Here is an 18,348-nt window from a genome sequence, read left to right as displayed (position 1 = left end):
TACAGATAAGTGAAGGATGTTGTGTGAGAAAGCTATGCGATCCAACAATAATTTCTATGCTGCTGTAGTCTTGATTTACACAAACAGTTGGTGGGGGGGGGGGGCACATTCTGAAATGGTAAAATCCATATGCACAGTAAGATGACCCCATTGCATCATGACTCTGGATAAGATGCTTTATTCATTGAAGCATTTTTAGTTTATTAATTTATTTACATAAACGACAGAAGAATTCTTTAGTTTTCATTAAGGGTCTCACTCTAGGGCCCAACAGCAACATGGGCACTCTGCTGGCCACAGGATTCAAACCCAGGTCCTTCAGGACATGGCAGATCCCTATTCCAGTGGAATATTCCCTATTCCAGTTACCTATCGCATCACAAATCGGAGCTGCTTCTCTGGCCCACACCTCACAGCTCTGGGGCACTCATACCAAGGTCAGGTCACACTCCTGTCACTGCCACCAACTTAAACACTCTTTCTTGGGAAGCTTATATTGTGTGTTTGTGTGAAGTGAGTGTGGACATGGCCCATCTGCTCAGGCTACATAGCTGTCGTTGTGGGCTGTGAATTATGATTAAGTTTTATTGCAATATTGTATGTTTGTGCTGGTTACAGGTACCTGATATTTGGCCTGGTACAATTTGATACAGGGAACAGTCCCGGATATACAATATTTACATGTGCAATTTATCAACAAACTGACAGTTCAAGCTGTTCAGCTGTAGACTTCATTAATATAAAGAGTATTCAAACATGCAAAAATATCATCTCTCTCCCTGGGATGACCTACCTCACTCTTTCACAATTATATTTTGTTCCTGTAAATTACATTTCTCCTTTGTCAGTAACAAATAACTCATTCTGGCACTGAGGGCATTAATGCAAAGAAAAGGAATAGGACGAAGCTGCTGGATCAGCTGCTCGGCTTTCCACTGCCACTAGGTGGTGGTCTTTTTGGCAGCCTCCAGTTCATGTTTGGTTCTTCAGTATTCCCTGCAAAACTGGCAGCTTTCTTTGTCCTGCTCTTGATGAAATCTCCCTTCCTGTATCCAGCCTATACAGGGGTTAAAACAGTTGAAACCGTATGAATGGCAGCTTACATGAGATTCAGCATCCACACCACAGAGGGCAGCACTGAGACAAGGTAAAGAACTGGCCCATTGAGAGCTGCAAGATATCCATCCAAAGTGTGGATAATATTAAGTGCTACTTTACTTTATCACCTTTTAAGCCAAACCAAATGAATTAAAATGTCATCTTGGAGGTTATGGTTTATGGACATTGACATGATCGGACAGCCAGAATTAGATAGTATCGACAACAAAAGTAGGACTGCCAGGTGGTAAAGTAAATAACCTGCCCACAAAATCCACCAATGAATGATAAAATCACCAGGATAAAAACCGACAGCACAGGAAGCCTGAACGGTGCTGATGGCAGTGACAGGCTTGTGTTATACCCACGAGGGAAAGGAAACAGCCTTTGACACAATGAGTTTCATTGTGTGAAACCGTCCCATTCACCATCACCGCGAAACACTGTCCATAAAAACAAAACCTACATCATTCGGATGCCATTTAGGAACGCATTTCTAACATACCAATCCACAATTTACATTTCACAAGATAACAGCTCCTCTTTTACAAACCCTAAATGATAACAGTTTGATACCCATAAAGGAATCAACGGTTTTAGAGTTTGTCAGGCAGTAGTACAGTAGATCAGGAATGGGCCAGAGGCTACAGGGGTTAGCAAGAACAGATTTTCACACTTAACACTAGCCTGTTCATTACCGGCAATGCATCTTTAACCTTTTTCAAATAGACCCCTCTATATCCACTGAGACAGAGTGACAGTATTTTTTCCATCTTTTCTTTATAACAGTAGCTAATAATTAATTCCAGACATAGAAAACTATAACTTCTGCATCAGTCATTTTATTACCTACATATACATGAACTGGATACCACGACATTTTTGTTAGTACGAACAGCACCACCACTTAATTTCCAGTTCAGAAGGGCTGTGGCAAACCGCTACCCCATTTCCCCGATTCTCCTTACATTGATGTATGAAGGACGCAGGTCTTTGTGTTGCCACATGGCTTGGAGCAAGGGTGAAACAGCTTCGCAGACCTTGGGAGAGCTGATCCTGAAACATGGGCAGTGGTAGAAGGGTTAGCATTAGCGCTGATCGCCAAAGAACATGGTGATCACGGTTGCGGCACAGGGCCTGCAGAAAGGCTGCTTGTACCCCTTGATGTTCATGATCCTCGCCAGGCCGCCATGGTTGATGATAGCCTCCGCATGCTTGATTTCGTACTGGCTCAGGTTGGTAAGGATGCGACAGAGTAGCAAGGTAATCTCAATGGGCATTTCTTCACTGGATTGGACTGGCAGCATGTTGATCAGTTCACGTAAGACCTGTGACACTGCAGAGCCGAAAAAGCCTTTTAGTTATTGATCACTGGTTATCCTACTGCTCTAATTTTCCTACAAAAATGGAGCATGTGGAGTGTGGCGCAACCTATGGAGACACAATGCAGGTGCAGGTACAGTCATAATGGCAGGAATACCGTTTATCAGTGTTTAAACATGATCCCCAAATTTAATTGAATGGGATTTGCATAAATTAGGGTTGAAGATTGTACTATTCATCCATGAAAACACCCGTAAACTTAATCATGAATGAAATGTGCTAAATTGCATTAAAGAGATCAAAATCGATTAAAAAAGCACAAGTCATCACATTTTAGGCATGAAATAAATTTTTATTGTTATATCCTACTGCGATGGGCTGGCCCCCCATCCTGGGTTGTTCCCTGCCTCGTGCCCATTGCTTCCGGGATAGGCTCCGGACCCCCCGCGACCCAATAGGATAAGCGGTTTGGAAAATGGATGGATGGATGTTATATCCTAGTGACACATGGGTATGATGGAGGTGAAAGTAGTGCGTTGACACCCATTCTGTGGTCAAAAAGGTATTCAAATTTAAAAAATGGGCCAGTTCTTAATGCTGAAATAAGACTGTAACATATTTCAGGCTTTCCTGATGTGTTTGGGGATATAAATAACCCCTGACAGCCTATATGGATAAAAATGCCAAAATCCCTACAATGGTTAAACACATCTGCTTATATTTTGACTGTCAACATAAAACTATTAGGTCTTTGAAGCCCTTAACCCCTAAGCTGGCCTGGCTCTATGATGCTGAGCTTTCTTGGACAAAATCATCTGGCTGGGAAACTCACCCAGTTCATCGTGCAGCTCGTGGTGGCGAGAGATGTTATTCAACAAGGACAGCGCGACTGTCCTCACGTCGTACTCTTGGTTGTACAGCATCCTCTTCAGATTCGGCAGGCTCTTCTCCGTTCTCACGATGGCCTGGGCCATGACTTTCTGCTTCTGCCAGAGACACTCATGCTTACAGAATGCAGCAGTGAACCTGTAAGGACTGTTGACTGTTGCCTTTGCTATGTCAGTATGCCACCTGCTAAACTATTTTAGAGTGCTCAATTCATTTTTCAGTCCCATAATATAGTCCGGACTATATGTTTTAATATTAATATTCAAGCTATCAGCTTATCATTTTGTCATTTTGTTGTGTTCATCACGGTTACAGGCCAACAGTCAGCCTATGGGAGATACACTATAACTCAAAGTTTGTGGACACCAGCTTGTCCAACATCTCATTACGAAACCAAGGGTATTAAAATGACGTTGGTCAGTTCATTGTTGCTTTAATAGCCGCTAATGTTCTGGGAAAGCTTTCCATTAGATGCTGATACATGGCTGGATTTGCTGCCACTCAGGTTGGATACTGATGTTGAGTGATCTGGTCCCTTTCTGAGTTTGTGTGGCTGACCACTTCACAACTGAACTTGTTCCCAGAAGTTCTGTCCTTTACAATCACTTCACTTCTATTTTACCAGGACAGCAGGGCAGGAATGTGGAGAACCGACTCCTTGTAAATACGGCGTCCTATAATGGCGCCAAGTAGAGAGTCACTAACCTCTCTTGTACAACCACCACCCTTTCTGCTGATAATGTCTGCTGCATAACCGTGTGCTTAATTAAACATCTGTCAACAGTGGGTGTGGATTAAACAGGAAATTCCTCTAAATGGGGTTGTCCTCATACTTTTGGCTGTTTAGTGAACATGAGCACTCAGGGAATACTCCTAGGTCAGCTTGCGTCTATGCAGAATGCTGTTGTTATAGTTACCATTCCGATGCCGGAAGTGGCATTCAGCAGTGCCCCAATGGCTGCCTCCAGTGTGCCCTTGCGATTGCTGCGGGCCATAAGCGACAGGTACATGCGTGCCGCGGGGTAACTTGATAGCCACTCCTTGCCCTGGGGGTTAGCCTCTTTTATCTTTTCCTCCTGTGAGGGGAGCTGCTTGAACAGATTTGCCAGAAGTTCAGCCAGTTAGAAGGAAAAATGCCACTTGTATGTTCCAAAAAAGCACAATAATTTTTCAATATTTGTCGGCTTATTTCCTAGCTTTACTCCATTCTACAATGGTGGCATGGCTTCCTATAAAGACCTGATTTGTTGCCAGGGGTAGAAACGGTTGAAATGTTTGGATACCAAGGAAATAAGCGAGTCAGAAAATCCTTAGACATGCATAAGCATTACTTCGGTTCAAAGGAATATTAGTTATCTAATCTTAATCCTGTGTGGCACTGCTTACCAGCATCCTGACACAGCACAACCAGCCTGACTTTCAACTTAAAATACACATGAAAGCTGTGAGTAAACCGAGTAAAGTGGCACTCGGGACACCATGTGCCAAAAGTCTGAGATGTGTCATATGTCCAACACCCTGGAACGGCATTGTGGGGGAACAGGGTCGCAGCCCCTACCGATGTGACCTGCGCAATCTCTTTGCTGCGTGATCCAAAGCAGCCGGCCACCTTAACGACAGGGGCCGGGTGCTGCTGTGGAGTGGGCCGGCCTTGGAGTTCTTCCGCATCCATCTGGAAAGACAGGTTGTGCAGGATGCAGACGCAGTTCTCTGTGGACTGGGAGCAGAAAAGTGGGTGTAAGAAGCCGTTTTCACAGCTGAGGATGACTGAATCATGCCGTTTCCCCTACTGTCAAGCTGTAACAAAACGAATTATAACAGGTTTTTTTCCCTACTAGCATAAAATAGTCGCATTTACTTCTGTGATTTTTCTTCACGTATGCAACAAGAGGTTAATTTTTTAAAAAGTCTCGCAATGCATTGATTACAATGGTGTGTGTGAGTGCTTGCATGTGCATGTCCTGTGATGGACTGGCATCCCACCCAGGGTGTGCCCTGTGTTTCCTGGGACAGACTCCAAATGGCTCTGGGAAAATAAATATATGGAGTATTTACAAATTGTCTTACTGAAAACAGAAGTTTTCTGTAGACGCTGTAAGTGGAGTGATGGTGGCAGTGACAAGCTTGACCATAGTGTTAGGTACGATTCATGCAGAGTCATTCCTAGTGGGACAGAGGTCTGAAAGGAAGACTGGTCTTTGCCGTCTACATCCCTTAATAGTCAATGAACTTAAAAATTCAGTACTTTTCTTTTGAGGGATGGACGTCTGATTATTTTTAATTACATTTTTTAAAAATATAACTAAATTTAGGTGCACTTTCTATTAATTATTGCTGCTTTTTCCTAAAAAATATTTTGATGGCACATCAAGAGATTAATTAGGGCTCAACACACACAAATCAGATCTGCCCTGTGATTATTGCTTTGTTAAGCTTACAATCTTGCTTCCAGGTTATATCTCGATAAAGCCTGATAAACAAATACATCCAGCCTGAACTGATCTGCTCTTGGCTTCTTATGGTAAAGTGACACTGGGGGTTTTTAACAGCTCATGAATGTGCATGAGGAGTCACTCCTCCTGCCTCCAGCAGGGAGCAGTAAGCATGTCTCTGTGCCAACTGAGGAGGTGAGGCTGTCTAACAGCAGGGAGATAAATGACATGTCGCACTGATGATTCCCTTATTTCACTGCACTAATAAAGTACGATATATTAGGCCAAAAGTTTGACCTATTTACCAGGACAGGGCGAGCTCTGCTTTGATACACAACCATAACAGCATGGTAACTTGCATGTGAATGAAACACACACTTTGAGGACATCGTCACCATCTACCCTAAATTCTACTTCAATATTTCCCACCATCACAGTGCCAGTCTGTTATACTGGCTACCAACATCGAATTTGTTTGGGCACGTCGCATTTCAGATTATTTGAATGTCAGCCTTAAGTACGGATGGTTCCATTTGCCGCACCTAACGTAATAATGCCCACCTGCACACTTTGATCCTGCAGAGCCACTTGGTTTGCTAGAGCCCTTGCTTGTTCTGTAGCGGTTTAAGTATGGTGTTACCTTGTCATCAGCTTTGTGATCCGCAATGGTCCTTTGCACATAATGGACCAGTGCATCGATGAGGTCGTTGCAATTCCGCATGTCTGTGCGAGTGTGAGGCCCATTTGAACTGAGGTTGCTGCAGGTGACACAAATGCAAATACACTAAGACAAAGGAGGGAAAACTCATTCAAAACACCGACCCTTGGACTGACAATAAAAGCAGCCCCACCTCCGAGGGTTGTAGGTTTCAGCCGAGATATGAATGATCTAGCTGAGCAGAGAAATTAAGCACACAACACTTTGGCACAAAAGACAATATCATTTACACTCATTAAACCAAAGTCAACAATCAGGAGGTCAAGTAGTACAAGTTATGCTTGCTGTTAAACTATTAACTCTCGAATGAATGGCTAGTTACGGACACTACAACCCAGAATACACAGACAATTATGAGACGCAAACTTAGGTCCCGGTTACCATTTCTGGAATGTTATTAGTTATATATTTCAATGTATAGAGTGTGGACCTAATTATTCCATTGTTATGATTCATAAAATTCACAGCATTCTAATAACTTTAAAAACTCCTCGTTCCACATTAACAGCAAAGGCCCAACTTCCTATTAATTCTCTTATTAAAAATATGTGGTAAAGTCTTGCGTTCACCACATAAAAATAACCCATCATGTTAAAAGATAAAATACCCACTTAACATCTACCTTTGTAATTCTCATAACTTTAAAAAAATCAGTAACGCTTTACATTAACTGCACCTTCATAATGCTTTTATATTGCATTCATAAAATGTTCAGTGCACCTTCATAATGTATTCACATAAACATCATAACAAACATTATATAATAACAGCAAACATTATAATTGTGTAATCATGTAATGTTTGTTATTAATGTATATTAAAGCTGTTATGGGATGTTCTATGAATGCATTATGAAGGTGCACTGAATGTTCTATGAATGCATTATGAAGGTGCACTTAAAGTGTTACCAAAAATGTGCATTCAGACCCAGTACTGCGTTATTTAACAGCTAACAAATATATAATTAGACTCACATACAAGCTGACTGGTAGTACCTTATTTTGAGTAGTACATTTTGTTTCTCAGGAATAAACACAATTAATGAATTATTTAGTTAGAGCAGGTCGCTGATCAGAAAGGTTGCTCAGCAACCGTAACCCGTGAGAGCGCAGATGCTTTTAAGGATGGAGTCAGGTTCCTGTTACCCATGAGACACAGGGAAATGCGGTAAACTCTAAGCACCAAAAATCCTTGGCTCACACCCAAAAGAAAAGCAGAAACAGTCAGTCAAACATATCAATGCCCAACAGACCACGAATTCCCCTCAGTCTCGTTCTCTGCAGTTCAGAGTGCGCTTGGAGACACAGCAACCGGTGTGGCTTTGTGAGAAATTGCAGTACTGTGTGACAGTGCCTTGCTGTTATTTTGGGGTTGGCAGACACCCATTCTTTCGATACTGGCTCTGCGTTTCAACCAGCTGATAAACTCCTAAGCTAAAGGCCAAACAAGACAGTCAAAATGGATGATGTGCTAGAAGCTCTGCAGCCACAAGAATATATCAGAGTTGTGTTTTATGCTGTCTTTGTACCATTCGTACTGTCTGTACCCCATTATCTGTGCCTCATACTGTCTGTACCCCATTATCTGTGCCTCATACTGTCTGTACCCCATTATCTGTGCCTCATACTGTCTATAGCCCATTATCTGTGCCTCATACTGTCTGTACCCCATTATCTGTGCCTCATACTGTCTGTACCCCATTATCTGTGCCTCATACTGTCTGCACCCCATTATCTATGCTTCATAGTGTCTGTACCTTGCTCTGCCCAGGGCAGGAAGAGCTCACACCTTTGGATACTGATGGCCTAAAAACACTTTACTTTGTTCTCTACCAAAGCTTTGTCCTAAGGAGGGGTTGACTGAATCCACTGACTTATTTGTAAAATGCTCAAATCTGATCAAATTATTCTTTCTCCATCGTCACTGCAATGGGGCACGGAGACTCCTGCTCACAGGCTACTATCCCGGTCAGTAGGAGATACCAGCTTTAAAAGGACAAATTACCCTTTGAGGATGAGGTCCCAGTGCAGACCACCTACCGCAGACAGCCTGTAGCATTGTAGAAAATTTCTGGGTGGACCAGGAGGTCGTCTTTAGGATTGTCCCCCTCAGCAATACCCGAGCAGGGTATAATGACAGACTCCGTAAGGATCTCTAGGCCCTCTTTGCAGATTTGATCCTTCAGACAGTCGTGGGATGATAGGTTCCACAGCAAACCTGGGTTAGAAGAGTGTAGTTTTTCAGGGAACATCCTCAGCTTGACCCACAAGGGCTACAAACATGGTTTTGCTGATACTAACACCACAAATAAGTTATGTGACTATTTCTGTAGTGAATAAACAACAATAATAATAATTGAAAGCAGCGTTATGATAAACTACCTGGATCTGAAATTTAAGACATTCCATTGGCTTCCACCCCACACCAATGGGTCGCTCCCACTGGCCCCCTGTTTCAGCCCACTAACCTGTGAGCTGCACCCTTGTTTCTATGTCTCTGGTGGAGCTTAGCAGGTTAAGCAGGGTTATAATGCCATTCTGATCCTGCACTTCCTTCTTGTTTTCATCTTCTCCATAAACAGCATTGCGCAGCGCGCTGATGCTAGCCTTCTGCAGCTCTTCATTGTCACTTCCAAGTACTTGGAGCAGCATTCGAATGCCACCGAACCTGAGTAGCTGGAGTCACGCAGAGAGATGAGGAATGCACTTCATATATATTACAGAGGGCAAAACAGGCTACGCATAGGATTAACAGCATTGTCAGCAAGGATCTGGGTCTTCACATTGTTCTTTGGGGGAGTTTTAAAGATAAGCCAGATACTACCCAGAGTTCAGAACTAGAACCTTAAACTAGAACCAGAACCTTAAAGCTGTCAATCTCTACGATGAAATGGCTGACTATGCTTCTGCTGTATAAGATGACAGAACTGCCAAATCATGTGCTTTAATTTCATGAAGACACGGGATTACAATCAGAGGCAACAATGAGGGGCACGTTTATATGGTGAAGATGTGAAGATCTCCATGTACCAGCAGCAGCAGCAGCAGCAGATCAATAACAGTGAAAGAAAATGACATTCTGAAGAATATCAGCAAAGTTGGGTAAACTTTTGTGTCTGTTATGTTTTGTGCCTTGCAGAGAATGACGAGAATCATTGCTTTCATGGAATTATCTCTAGGTTCTGCCTGAAAGCCGGTCAAATAACAAGTGGCTTTTCATCAGGCACGGCAAAGGAATCCGTCTCCTGTCTGAACAGGCCTCCAACTGAGATTACATTGTCAGAATGACCTGAGCCACAAGCTTGAACTACTGCATCACTGTGGATAGATTTTCAGAGTGAACACTGACAGGACCGGTGCCAACACTGTGGGAGCCCTGTGTCATACTGGTTCAGAGACCCTCTTGCTGGTTATGCTGGTGCTTGACTTACCCTCTTCTTACACCGTGGATTGACGAAGCATTGGTGCTGGATGTAACATGCAGAAGAAACCTGCAAGTCTGGGTTGGTGCTGGAGAGCTGCTTCACGGCCCTCTCCAGTGTCAGTGCTGATATGTGGCCCTCTTCCTTCCTGCATAAGAGCCAATCGCATGTTAGTAAGGGACACACCCTTGAGGCCATCATCTCAGTCTGAGAGCAACAACAAAATGGACTTTTCATGAAGCCCTTACCGCCCATTCATTACACGAACACCATTCTGGTTCTCCAGCTTGGCAGCAGCCTTCATATTCACTGTCTGCTTCACCCAACTGTCCAGCTCATTGCTAGCAAACGAAGTTGTACAGAAGTCCTGCCTGTTGCCTTGGTCCTTGCCTTTCCCTCGGCCTGCGGTTAGGAGGGACAGGCTACCTGCCTGTTGTTGACCATTCTGCTCCTCCAGCTTGGCAGCAGCCTTCATATTCACTGTCTGCTTCACCCAACTGTCCAGCTCATTGCTAGCAAACGAAGTTGTACAGAAGTCCTGCCTGTTGCCTTGGTCCTTGCCTTTCCCTCGGCCTGCGGTTAGGAGGGACAGGCTACCTGCCTGTTGTTGACCATTCTGCTTCTCCAGCTTGGCAGCAGCCTTCATACTCCCTGTCTGCCCCACCCGACTGTCCAGCTCCATGCTAGCAAATGAAGCCACACAGGAATCCTGCCTGTTGCCTTGGTCCTTGCCTTTCCCTTGGCCTGCGGTTAGGAGGGACAGGCTACCTGCCTGTTGTTGACCATTCTGCTTCTCCAGCTTGGCAGCAGCCTTCATACTCCCTGTCTGCCCCACCCGACTGTCCAGCTCCATGCTAGCAAATGAAGCCACACAGGAATCCTGCCTGTTGCCTTGGTCCTTGCCTTTCCCTTGGCCTGCGGTTAGGAGGGACAGGCTACCTGCCTGTTGTTGACCATTCTGCTTCTCCAGCTTGGCAGCAGCCTTCATACTCCCTGTCTGCTCCACCCGACTGTCCAGCTCCATGCTAGCAAATGAAGCCGCACAGGAATCCTGCCTGTTGCCTTGGTCCTTGCCTTTCCTTCGGCCTGCGGTCAGGCTGCCTACCTGTTGCTGACCAGGGAGGAATCTCTGTTTCCTGTAAGATCTGTGCAGGCTGCCCTTGTTCTGGTTTGTCTGCGGAGGGGCCTGTACTCCCTGGCTGCGTAGCATTTCTGAGTGAGTGTAATGCTTGAAATTTCTGGCTGCAGGTAGAGTGTAGGCCCCCTGACAGCCTGTTCCAGAGTTTTGCGATCCAAAAAGTGTGCGGTGGGACAGGACAGGGCTTGACTTGGGGGACAATTCTCCTCTGTGTGGCAGCCTTTTCAGGCTGTACATCCCCATGGATCCTAGATGCAGAGGTGACTGTGCCTTTAAAAGAATCACATGTATACAAACACTTCAGCATGTTAGCTTACCACAGGTTAGACCTTTACATGTTTTTAAAAATACATCTTCAGAGAAGCAATTAAAAAAACAAAACGCAAAAAGTGACAATCTGAAAACCAGCAAAATGGAAAACCCCAATACAATGTGACATATTAGTGTTAAGAATCCAATCGTTTGTCCTTAAGGGTAAACCTCACATTACTGGCATCATTTTTTCTTTCATAAGAAGAAGCTTGGCAAAGGTGCAGACTTGCTGCCTTCTTGTACAGACCGTGCCATATTCTGTAGGCCAGGCACGCTGCTGGAATCCCTGCTTTCTGTGCTGGAAAGCACCTCCTGTTACCTGTCCCACAAGTTCTACACTGGAAATATGAATGAAGGGGTGCTGTCTAGTACCTCAGTTTCACTTTTTTCATATGAATGCGATCTGGCCTTTACTATCTTTTAATATAGCTGTCAAAAAAAGCAACCCGAAATCAGACTGGTTGTCTACTGTCCCATTATAAAGACTATGTGACATATAATAAGTGCTGAATTTCACCAACATCTGAAGTATCTTGTGCATTAGGAAGTAAGGGGGAAGTGTAGTTTGTGAACTTCCACATCCATCTGAATGAAGTACTCTCCAGTCTACGAGTTGCTTAATCCATTTCCCAGCACACATAATGACCAAAAAAATTAATTAACAGTATATAAGATATAATTATCTTATTTTTAACAGGAAAACAAGAATTCAGGATCACACCAGTTACCAGTACCTTCACTAACATCTGAAATGAAAGACTGCATCTGTCATAATACTTTTAGCTAACAAGTGACTCAGCAAACATTACTGATTTAGTAAGGAGCAGTAATTGGATTTCAGCAACATGTACTGTATAGGTACTATATTGTATTTTTCAAGAATATGCTACAGAAAATGAATTATCTGCAGTAAGTAGAATGGGTGAAGTGAGCTTGCAGAATAATATTTTGTATTTTACTGAGAGCATAATCGATCACATGGGAGAGTTTAGGAAAAACATGGTTCACCCAGCAAAACACCAGGCAGACAGAGACTCAAAACGATAAGGCAGGACAATAAATGCTGACGCATTAAGACTGTAAAAATAGCTCCAGTGGCTCACACATCCATAGGCAGTAATTTCTGTCTCCTTAAGTAAAGTCAGACAAGGTCAATATGAATGGTCATTATGCAGAAATCATCCATACTCACTCTACTTTTTAAAAACACGGCTGAAGGGGGAAGCTGATTTTATGACCAGCTTCCTCTTTATTCGCAACGTTCCCAATCCGAACTGATGTAACGCCCCATAACGTCATCCTTCTACCACCATGCTGCACAGTAAGGAGGATGCTGACACTCTCCCAGGTTGATGCCTCTTCTCATGTTCTGGATGTCATATTTCCATCCATCCATCCATTTTCCAAACCGCTTATCCTACTGGGTCGCGGGGGGTCCGGAGCCTATCCCGGAAGCAATGGGCACGAGGCAGGGAACAACCCAGGATGGGGGGCCAGCCCATCGCAGTGTCATATTTCCAGTACAGTAAAATTCCATTATAGTGGACTCGCTTATAACGGAATATCGTCTATAACGGACGAGGTCCGCTGGTCCCGGCTGTGCGCCTTTAAGAACTTGCAGAAAAAGCATCGGATATACCAGACTCGCATATAACGGAATCTAGCTTATAATGGACAAACAATTTGCCCCCCCAGGGCCGCTTTTAGTTGTAGTTTTGTTCGCTATAATGGACATGCAGGCTCCGCCTACAAGGTGCATGGCGTGCCGGTGATATCCAGTGCAGATACGTAATCGGGATTATTAATAGTGACGCATCTGGTCAGGTAAAGGTGTACTACATGTACAATATAATAATCTATACCACAAGTGTATCTGCTGGGGTGTGTCATGAGTAAATATTGTCCTGTAGTTGTGTTCTGGGCATACAGCAACTCTGGATATAACAGACTTTGCCAGGTCCCTTGAAGTCCGTTATAATGGGATTTTACTGTAGCATATTTTAGCCTGGATAATCCTACCCTGTGGCATATATATATGACATTGTTGACTTACGAAACACTTACTTTCATGCTCACTGTGAGCAGATGGGTTTGTTTATTTTTACTGGTTAAACTTTGGTCTTCCCATTTAATGGGCCAACGTACAGGTTCTCAAATTAGTTTTTAAATGCTCTCTATATTTGTCATTCTTCTGCTTAATCTAAGTTATCAGGAACAATTCTTAGGTGCTCTAACCCAGAGTTTCTGAAACTATGGGCCGCAGACCGGTGTCAGTCCGTGAGAGGGTTCCTGCCGGTCCGTGGAACCTCGCTTCTGCACCAATCAAAATTCAGTCAGATCAGGTCAGGTATAATAATAATAACAACAATAATAATAGTAATACTATCTATCTATATTAATAATATCTATCTATCTATCCATCTAGGCTGATACGCATCTGCAGGGGGTTGGGACAGTCATTTATGCAGGGCCCTGCAGCCCCAAAGCCTGACATGACTGGTCCCCAGGACAAATAAGTTTGAGAAACGCTGCTCTAACTTCAATGGCTAGTTATGAGACCATGCTGAGACAGATGAATGTACTCCAAAAGCATGCAACCCATCATTAGCACGCTAGGACAGGAACTCTTTAGTTCAGTGTGTGACTTAAGTTCATCAAGGATGGGAAATTTTAAAAAAAGTTTATTTTAGGTGTTTCACAATGCTACATCCCTTTATCAAATGTATGCATTGCTGGGGTAGAAAATGAAACCAGGATACTTGCTAGCAAAAAGGAAAACAATAGTATGTTAAAATGGATTTAACCTTTTAACTTCCAGCTCGTTCTCGTATTTTATTTTTTTTACCTCAACAGTGAACATATAAGAACATTATTATTCGACAGTCACACAACTTCTACATTGCAAAGCTTGTCACTTTTGACAACAGTCTATTACAAAGAAAGAAAAAATCAGTTTCCAATAAGCAATACAATTTTATTATACACTCAGGTACCAGCTGATGCACACATAGCCATGCCATGCACAGAACAATGAAACCTTTACAAAGTGTTTCTAATCTGGAAGCACACTGATGTGACCCTCACTATCATGTATGAGACGTGCATTGATTTTCAACACCTGGAGACTGGTTATCATTTGGAAAGGTACTAGATACACCTTACACATGATGCCTGTACACTGCAAGGTAATTCAGACACATACTGTTATACACAAATAGCAATTTTGAGTCTGGTGGCCATAATACTTTGGCTATAGCAGTAACCCCGCCCTACCCTACTCCACCCTGTCTCACCCTGCCCACCACAAAACAGACATAAGCAGTAATTAATGCAGTTTACCATCATGGAGTACTGAAGTATCTTTCCAGAGTCAGATGTAGTATCCTGGGAGTAGATGTTGCCTAAGAAAACAGACAGCTCTATGTAAGGACAAATAACTTCTCATGTTGTGTGAAATACACATACATGTGAGATACAAGTGACATACATGTTAGAGCTCCCAGAAAGCTACAGGACAGGTCACAAAATAAAAATGCGACCTATCCTGTAGTTTTCTGGGAGCTCTGTAACATGTACATCAAGATTTAATAGTATTAACTTCTGTTACTAAAATCCACATTCATGCTATTTAAATATCAGTGTTCCCACAGCTGATCCTTAAAATGTAACATTTCTCACGCACTTAAAATGAGATTTCTTACTGCCATTGTATTCTAAAATGGAAACCTGCCTAAACCTCGACAGTAAATTAATTATCCATATACATGTGTGTAGTACATAACAGACAAGCTTTTCAAATTCTGGAGCTTACTGTAACTTAGGTTGTGTATATATTTACTGTAGTTCCCGGCAGTGGCATGAAACTATACAACTGTAATCCCTCGTGTTAAATCTTACACAAGCAACATGCTTGCATGCAAGTATGGGGCGCTAATGGTACACTCAACCATGTGGAGACAGCAGCGATGACATACACTTTGGACAACCGGAGGCACACAGCCAGGCTTGTTCTGCACTCAGTTGCCAGCTGTAGAACTGTCGCAACGCCTAGTAACATTATCAAAGAAATGAATCTCATACCAAAAAACACTGTCCCTTAAATGTTAATTATTCATAAATAACTTTAACTTCCACTTGATAATACACTATTAACTTTTTTTGCACTAGATGCAAGTTCGATTAATTAATTAAACATCAGCGTTGCCCCATTTACTGTAGGGCAGAGCTGGGGTGGATTTATAAATTTTTTTTTGCCAGGATCCAGCTATTTTTAAGACGGCTTTCTACACGTAATAAGTTTTGCCAAAATTTTTGCTTTCTAATTGTCAGAAAGCGCAAGAGATCAAGACTTAACGTGCTTTTGGTCTGTACTGTTACTTCTGCACAGCAATGTCAGTACTGACGGATACCATTTGAACGTTACCGAAAAGCGTTCACCTGCGAGATTCCGGTAAAGGCGCTTAAAAAGATGAATGGATGATACATGTATTTTAGAAACATAATTTCTTTGTATGAGTCAAGACGAACTTATTCCCCGTCCATATATTATTTCCTAGATAATTTTATATAATCGTCACATACCTACTGTGTCGGAGTATATAAAGTGAGAAACTTACCAACTTGAAAACTACCTTTTTGAAAGGTTTACCTGACGTTTACCACTCCTGCTTTAGAGCGAGCTGTTTCTAAATCTTTTCTAAAAAATATTTGACAGGAAAGTTGACACTCTACCGTTGGAAATCGCGTTCCTTTTCTTCCGCGCGAGGGTCAGCCGCACCTGCTCCTGGACTCGCGCGTTCCTATCGGGCGCCTTCTCCCACGGCACAGCCATGTTTTCCTCCGCCGGCAGCGCCAGGCTCGAGTCGCTGGTCGTCGGCTGGCGCATGCTGAACTGCGCGGACTTGAAGGAGCGCCATGCTCCTGGCTCCGACATGCTTCTGGCTCCCCGCCGCTCTATTCAACCTGGACGATCGTCCTGTAATTAAGGGTTGGAAAAAAATATAAAGCCCAGAACGTTTACTACAGGAGTTCAATTAGACTTCTCCCGTCAAGTCTTTTGTTGTGCCTAGCAGTGAGTCGCGCCGAGTCGTATCGAGTGGGTGTGGTATGAGCAGCCCAACCTTTTTATCATCTCCAATGGTGAAAGCTTATTTATTTAACACAGAATTCTATATATATTTCCGACGAATAATAACATCATTCCGTTTTAAATAAGGAAGTCACATGTGTAGTGATTTTAACAGACTGAAAGTGCAAGTATCGGCATAAAATGGAAACGCCTCGATTTTTTATCACTGTGAACAAAGTAGGAACTCCTAGTTCTGGCAGTTTAGGTGCAAATCCCTATATCTAAATTGGTGTCCTAAACTCTCCATTAAAGAGCTAAGCTGTCACACAGCGCGCGCCTGAGTACGGGGCGGAGGCGCGTGTACTAACTGCTACTCCGAGTCCTCGCTCGTTAGGTTTCACATGAGACTGACACAAAACACATACTTTTACAGTGACACCACCATTAAAAATATAGTCTGCAGTTTCCGTTGTTTTAATATTAGCCAAAAGGGTAAGTATTCAACAGGTGTTTGGAACCACGGTTATATAAACTATAGTCGTTATCCTGGAGTTAATGTTCTTATTTTATAAACGTGCCTCCTTAATTAAATTACATTGGCGAAGTTTTTTTTTAATAATTTAAACTACATTTTAAAAACTTGCAGCATTTAACACGCTGTTGTGAACTAGCTTCAGGTAGGTTCCTGTGAAATCCCAACTGCACTTCGCATAAATGAATATCAACTCTGAAGCGTAAACTTGTATTTTATGTTTTTCCACGCACCAGATGAGCAAACCTGATCCGTAACTGTCCCCAGAAGGAAAAGTTTGCGAGTCAGACGCGAACATATGCCGTACTGGTTCCTGTTCACTGGGTGGCGGCAAAAGACGGGTTTCCCGCATTCCGGAGGTATGCAGATCAGTATCGCACGGGCCTCGCTTATCTCACGAATGCTGAGGCAGGAAATGTCAGCGAGAAAACGCGGCATAATTGGGAAGGATAAATATGGGACCTGGGGCCGGTAACACGAAGCAGGATTTCTTACTTCCGGATAACTTGTCGGGTTTAAGGTAGTCTACCTTAAATCCGACGATTATCCGGCTAAGCCAAGAAATCTGGCTTCGTCGTACAGCCCCCTGGATAGTGGTTTGGGTTGTTTAGCTTTTACGTGAACATGTGCTTTCTTATTTTTTTTCCCCATAACAATCCTGAACGAAACTTAATCCGCGTTTCACAGGGCATTCAATCCACAGAATTATATCAAGCCTGGGGATTTTATTTAGCAGTGTAGCTTTTGATTTCATGCAACTCATCTTACACGTTGTGCATAATATTGCAACAATGGTGTTCGGAGAATCAGATGTTTCGTTAATCATTATTCCGGTGTTGATTAGGGCAATACGTTCAATCACCTGCTGACGTATTCCATTCCAATATTTATAGTTTATGCTGAATTTGGTCTACCATTAAAATCAGGTAATAGAGGCATTTATTGAAACTTACAATCTACACATTTTGTGGGTTTTGTTTTACTGTGATTCTGATGTAGTATGTTGAATTCAAAAATGTAATTTCCCTCCTGAAAATGAGGTAGACCAGACAAAATAATAAGGAATTAATTATGTAGTGCCAGCTTGTTGAATGGTGGGACTCAGTATAAGATTGACACACAGCCCACAGTGTCACTTTTGCTGCTTAATGTCTTTGGGAATCATTCAAAAAAAGGTGGACGGAAGACAGGGAGCTCGGGCAAGAGGTTTGGCTGAACACATGGATGATGGTCGGTACGGCACTGATGTAATGAGCATGCTCAGTCCTGCTCGGTGTCTTTCGGGAAACTCAGATATTCCCCCGACCGACTTCTGCCTGCTCCTTTGTCGTTCAGCCCCCGACATGCACAGAAACACGTTGGTGTACTGCCCCACATGCATGACCTGCACACCTCCGCACCCTGTCCTCAGAAGGATA

At 43.1% G+C, this 18,348-nt stretch overlaps 2 protein-coding genes across 7 annotated transcripts in view; one reads left to right on the top strand and one right to left on the bottom strand.

The window, feature by feature from the left end:
- Nucleotides 1-162: 162 nt before the first annotated feature.
- pkp2 (plakophilin 2) lies at nucleotides 163-17,294 on the bottom strand. 6 transcript variants are annotated; one of them, XM_049006223.1, is made up of 14 exons: nucleotides 17,164-17,294; nucleotides 16,062-16,305; nucleotides 14,670-14,731; nucleotides 10,129-11,288; nucleotides 9,890-10,028; nucleotides 8,927-9,134; nucleotides 8,499-8,676; nucleotides 6,382-6,499; nucleotides 4,868-5,026; nucleotides 4,227-4,397; nucleotides 3,254-3,407; nucleotides 2,257-2,434; nucleotides 2,067-2,154; nucleotides 163-1,057 (listed from the first exon to the last, which is right to left on the bottom strand). In XM_049006223.1, exons 2-14 carry the CDS (start codon nucleotides 16,261-16,263, stop codon nucleotides 917-919), a joined length of 2,958 nt encoding a protein of 985 aa, XP_048862180.1. In that variant the 5' UTR covers nucleotides 16,264-16,305; nucleotides 17,164-17,294; the 3' UTR covers nucleotides 163-916. The 6 variants fall into 6 exon arrangements, with proteins under 6 accessions (XP_048862180.1, XP_048862182.1, XP_048862185.1 ...); XM_049006225.1 differs by lacking the exon at nucleotides 17,164-17,294 and adding an exon at nucleotides 16,451-16,594; XM_049006228.1 differs by lacking the exon at nucleotides 17,164-17,294 and having other exon boundaries at nucleotides 10,129-10,306; nucleotides 10,820-11,288; nucleotides 16,062-16,435.
- The window catches only part of LOC125735773 (uridylate-specific endoribonuclease C-like), a 77,293-nt gene continuing 75,688 nt past the window's right edge, over nucleotides 16,744-18,348 (top strand). Inside the window, exon 1 of the mRNA XM_049006251.1 lies at nucleotides 16,744-16,747. The gene's annotated coding sequence lies outside the window, so the exon portion shown is untranslated. The remainder of the gene's footprint in view (nucleotides 16,748-18,348) is intronic.

Source organism: Brienomyrus brachyistius, chromosome 1, assembly GCF_023856365.1.
Source record: "Brienomyrus brachyistius isolate T26 chromosome 1, BBRACH_0.4, whole genome shotgun sequence".
NCBI classification, from domain to species: domain Eukaryota; kingdom Metazoa; phylum Chordata; class Actinopteri; order Osteoglossiformes; family Mormyridae; genus Brienomyrus; species Brienomyrus brachyistius.
The sequence above is the reverse complement of the archived record's forward strand: the minus strand, read 5'-3'. Positions and strand labels throughout refer to the sequence as shown.

What these genes read in the sequence shown, in the direction of transcription:
- pkp2 (XM_049006223.1), bottom strand. Translation starts at nt 16,263, where the DNA reads ATGTCGGAGCCAGGAGCATGGCGCTCCTTCAAGTCCGCGCAGTTCAGC. An exon ending in ATCCACGGTGTAAGAAGAGG is followed by an intron (nt 9,135 to 9,889) that starts GTAAGTCAAGCA and finishes GCGTGACTCCAG; the next exon opens with CTACTCAGGTTCGGTGGCAT. An exon ending in TGCGTCCTTCATACATCAAT is followed by an intron (nt 1,058 to 2,066) that starts GTAAGGAGAATC and finishes ACCCCTGTATAG; the next exon opens with GCTGGATACAGGAAGGGAGA.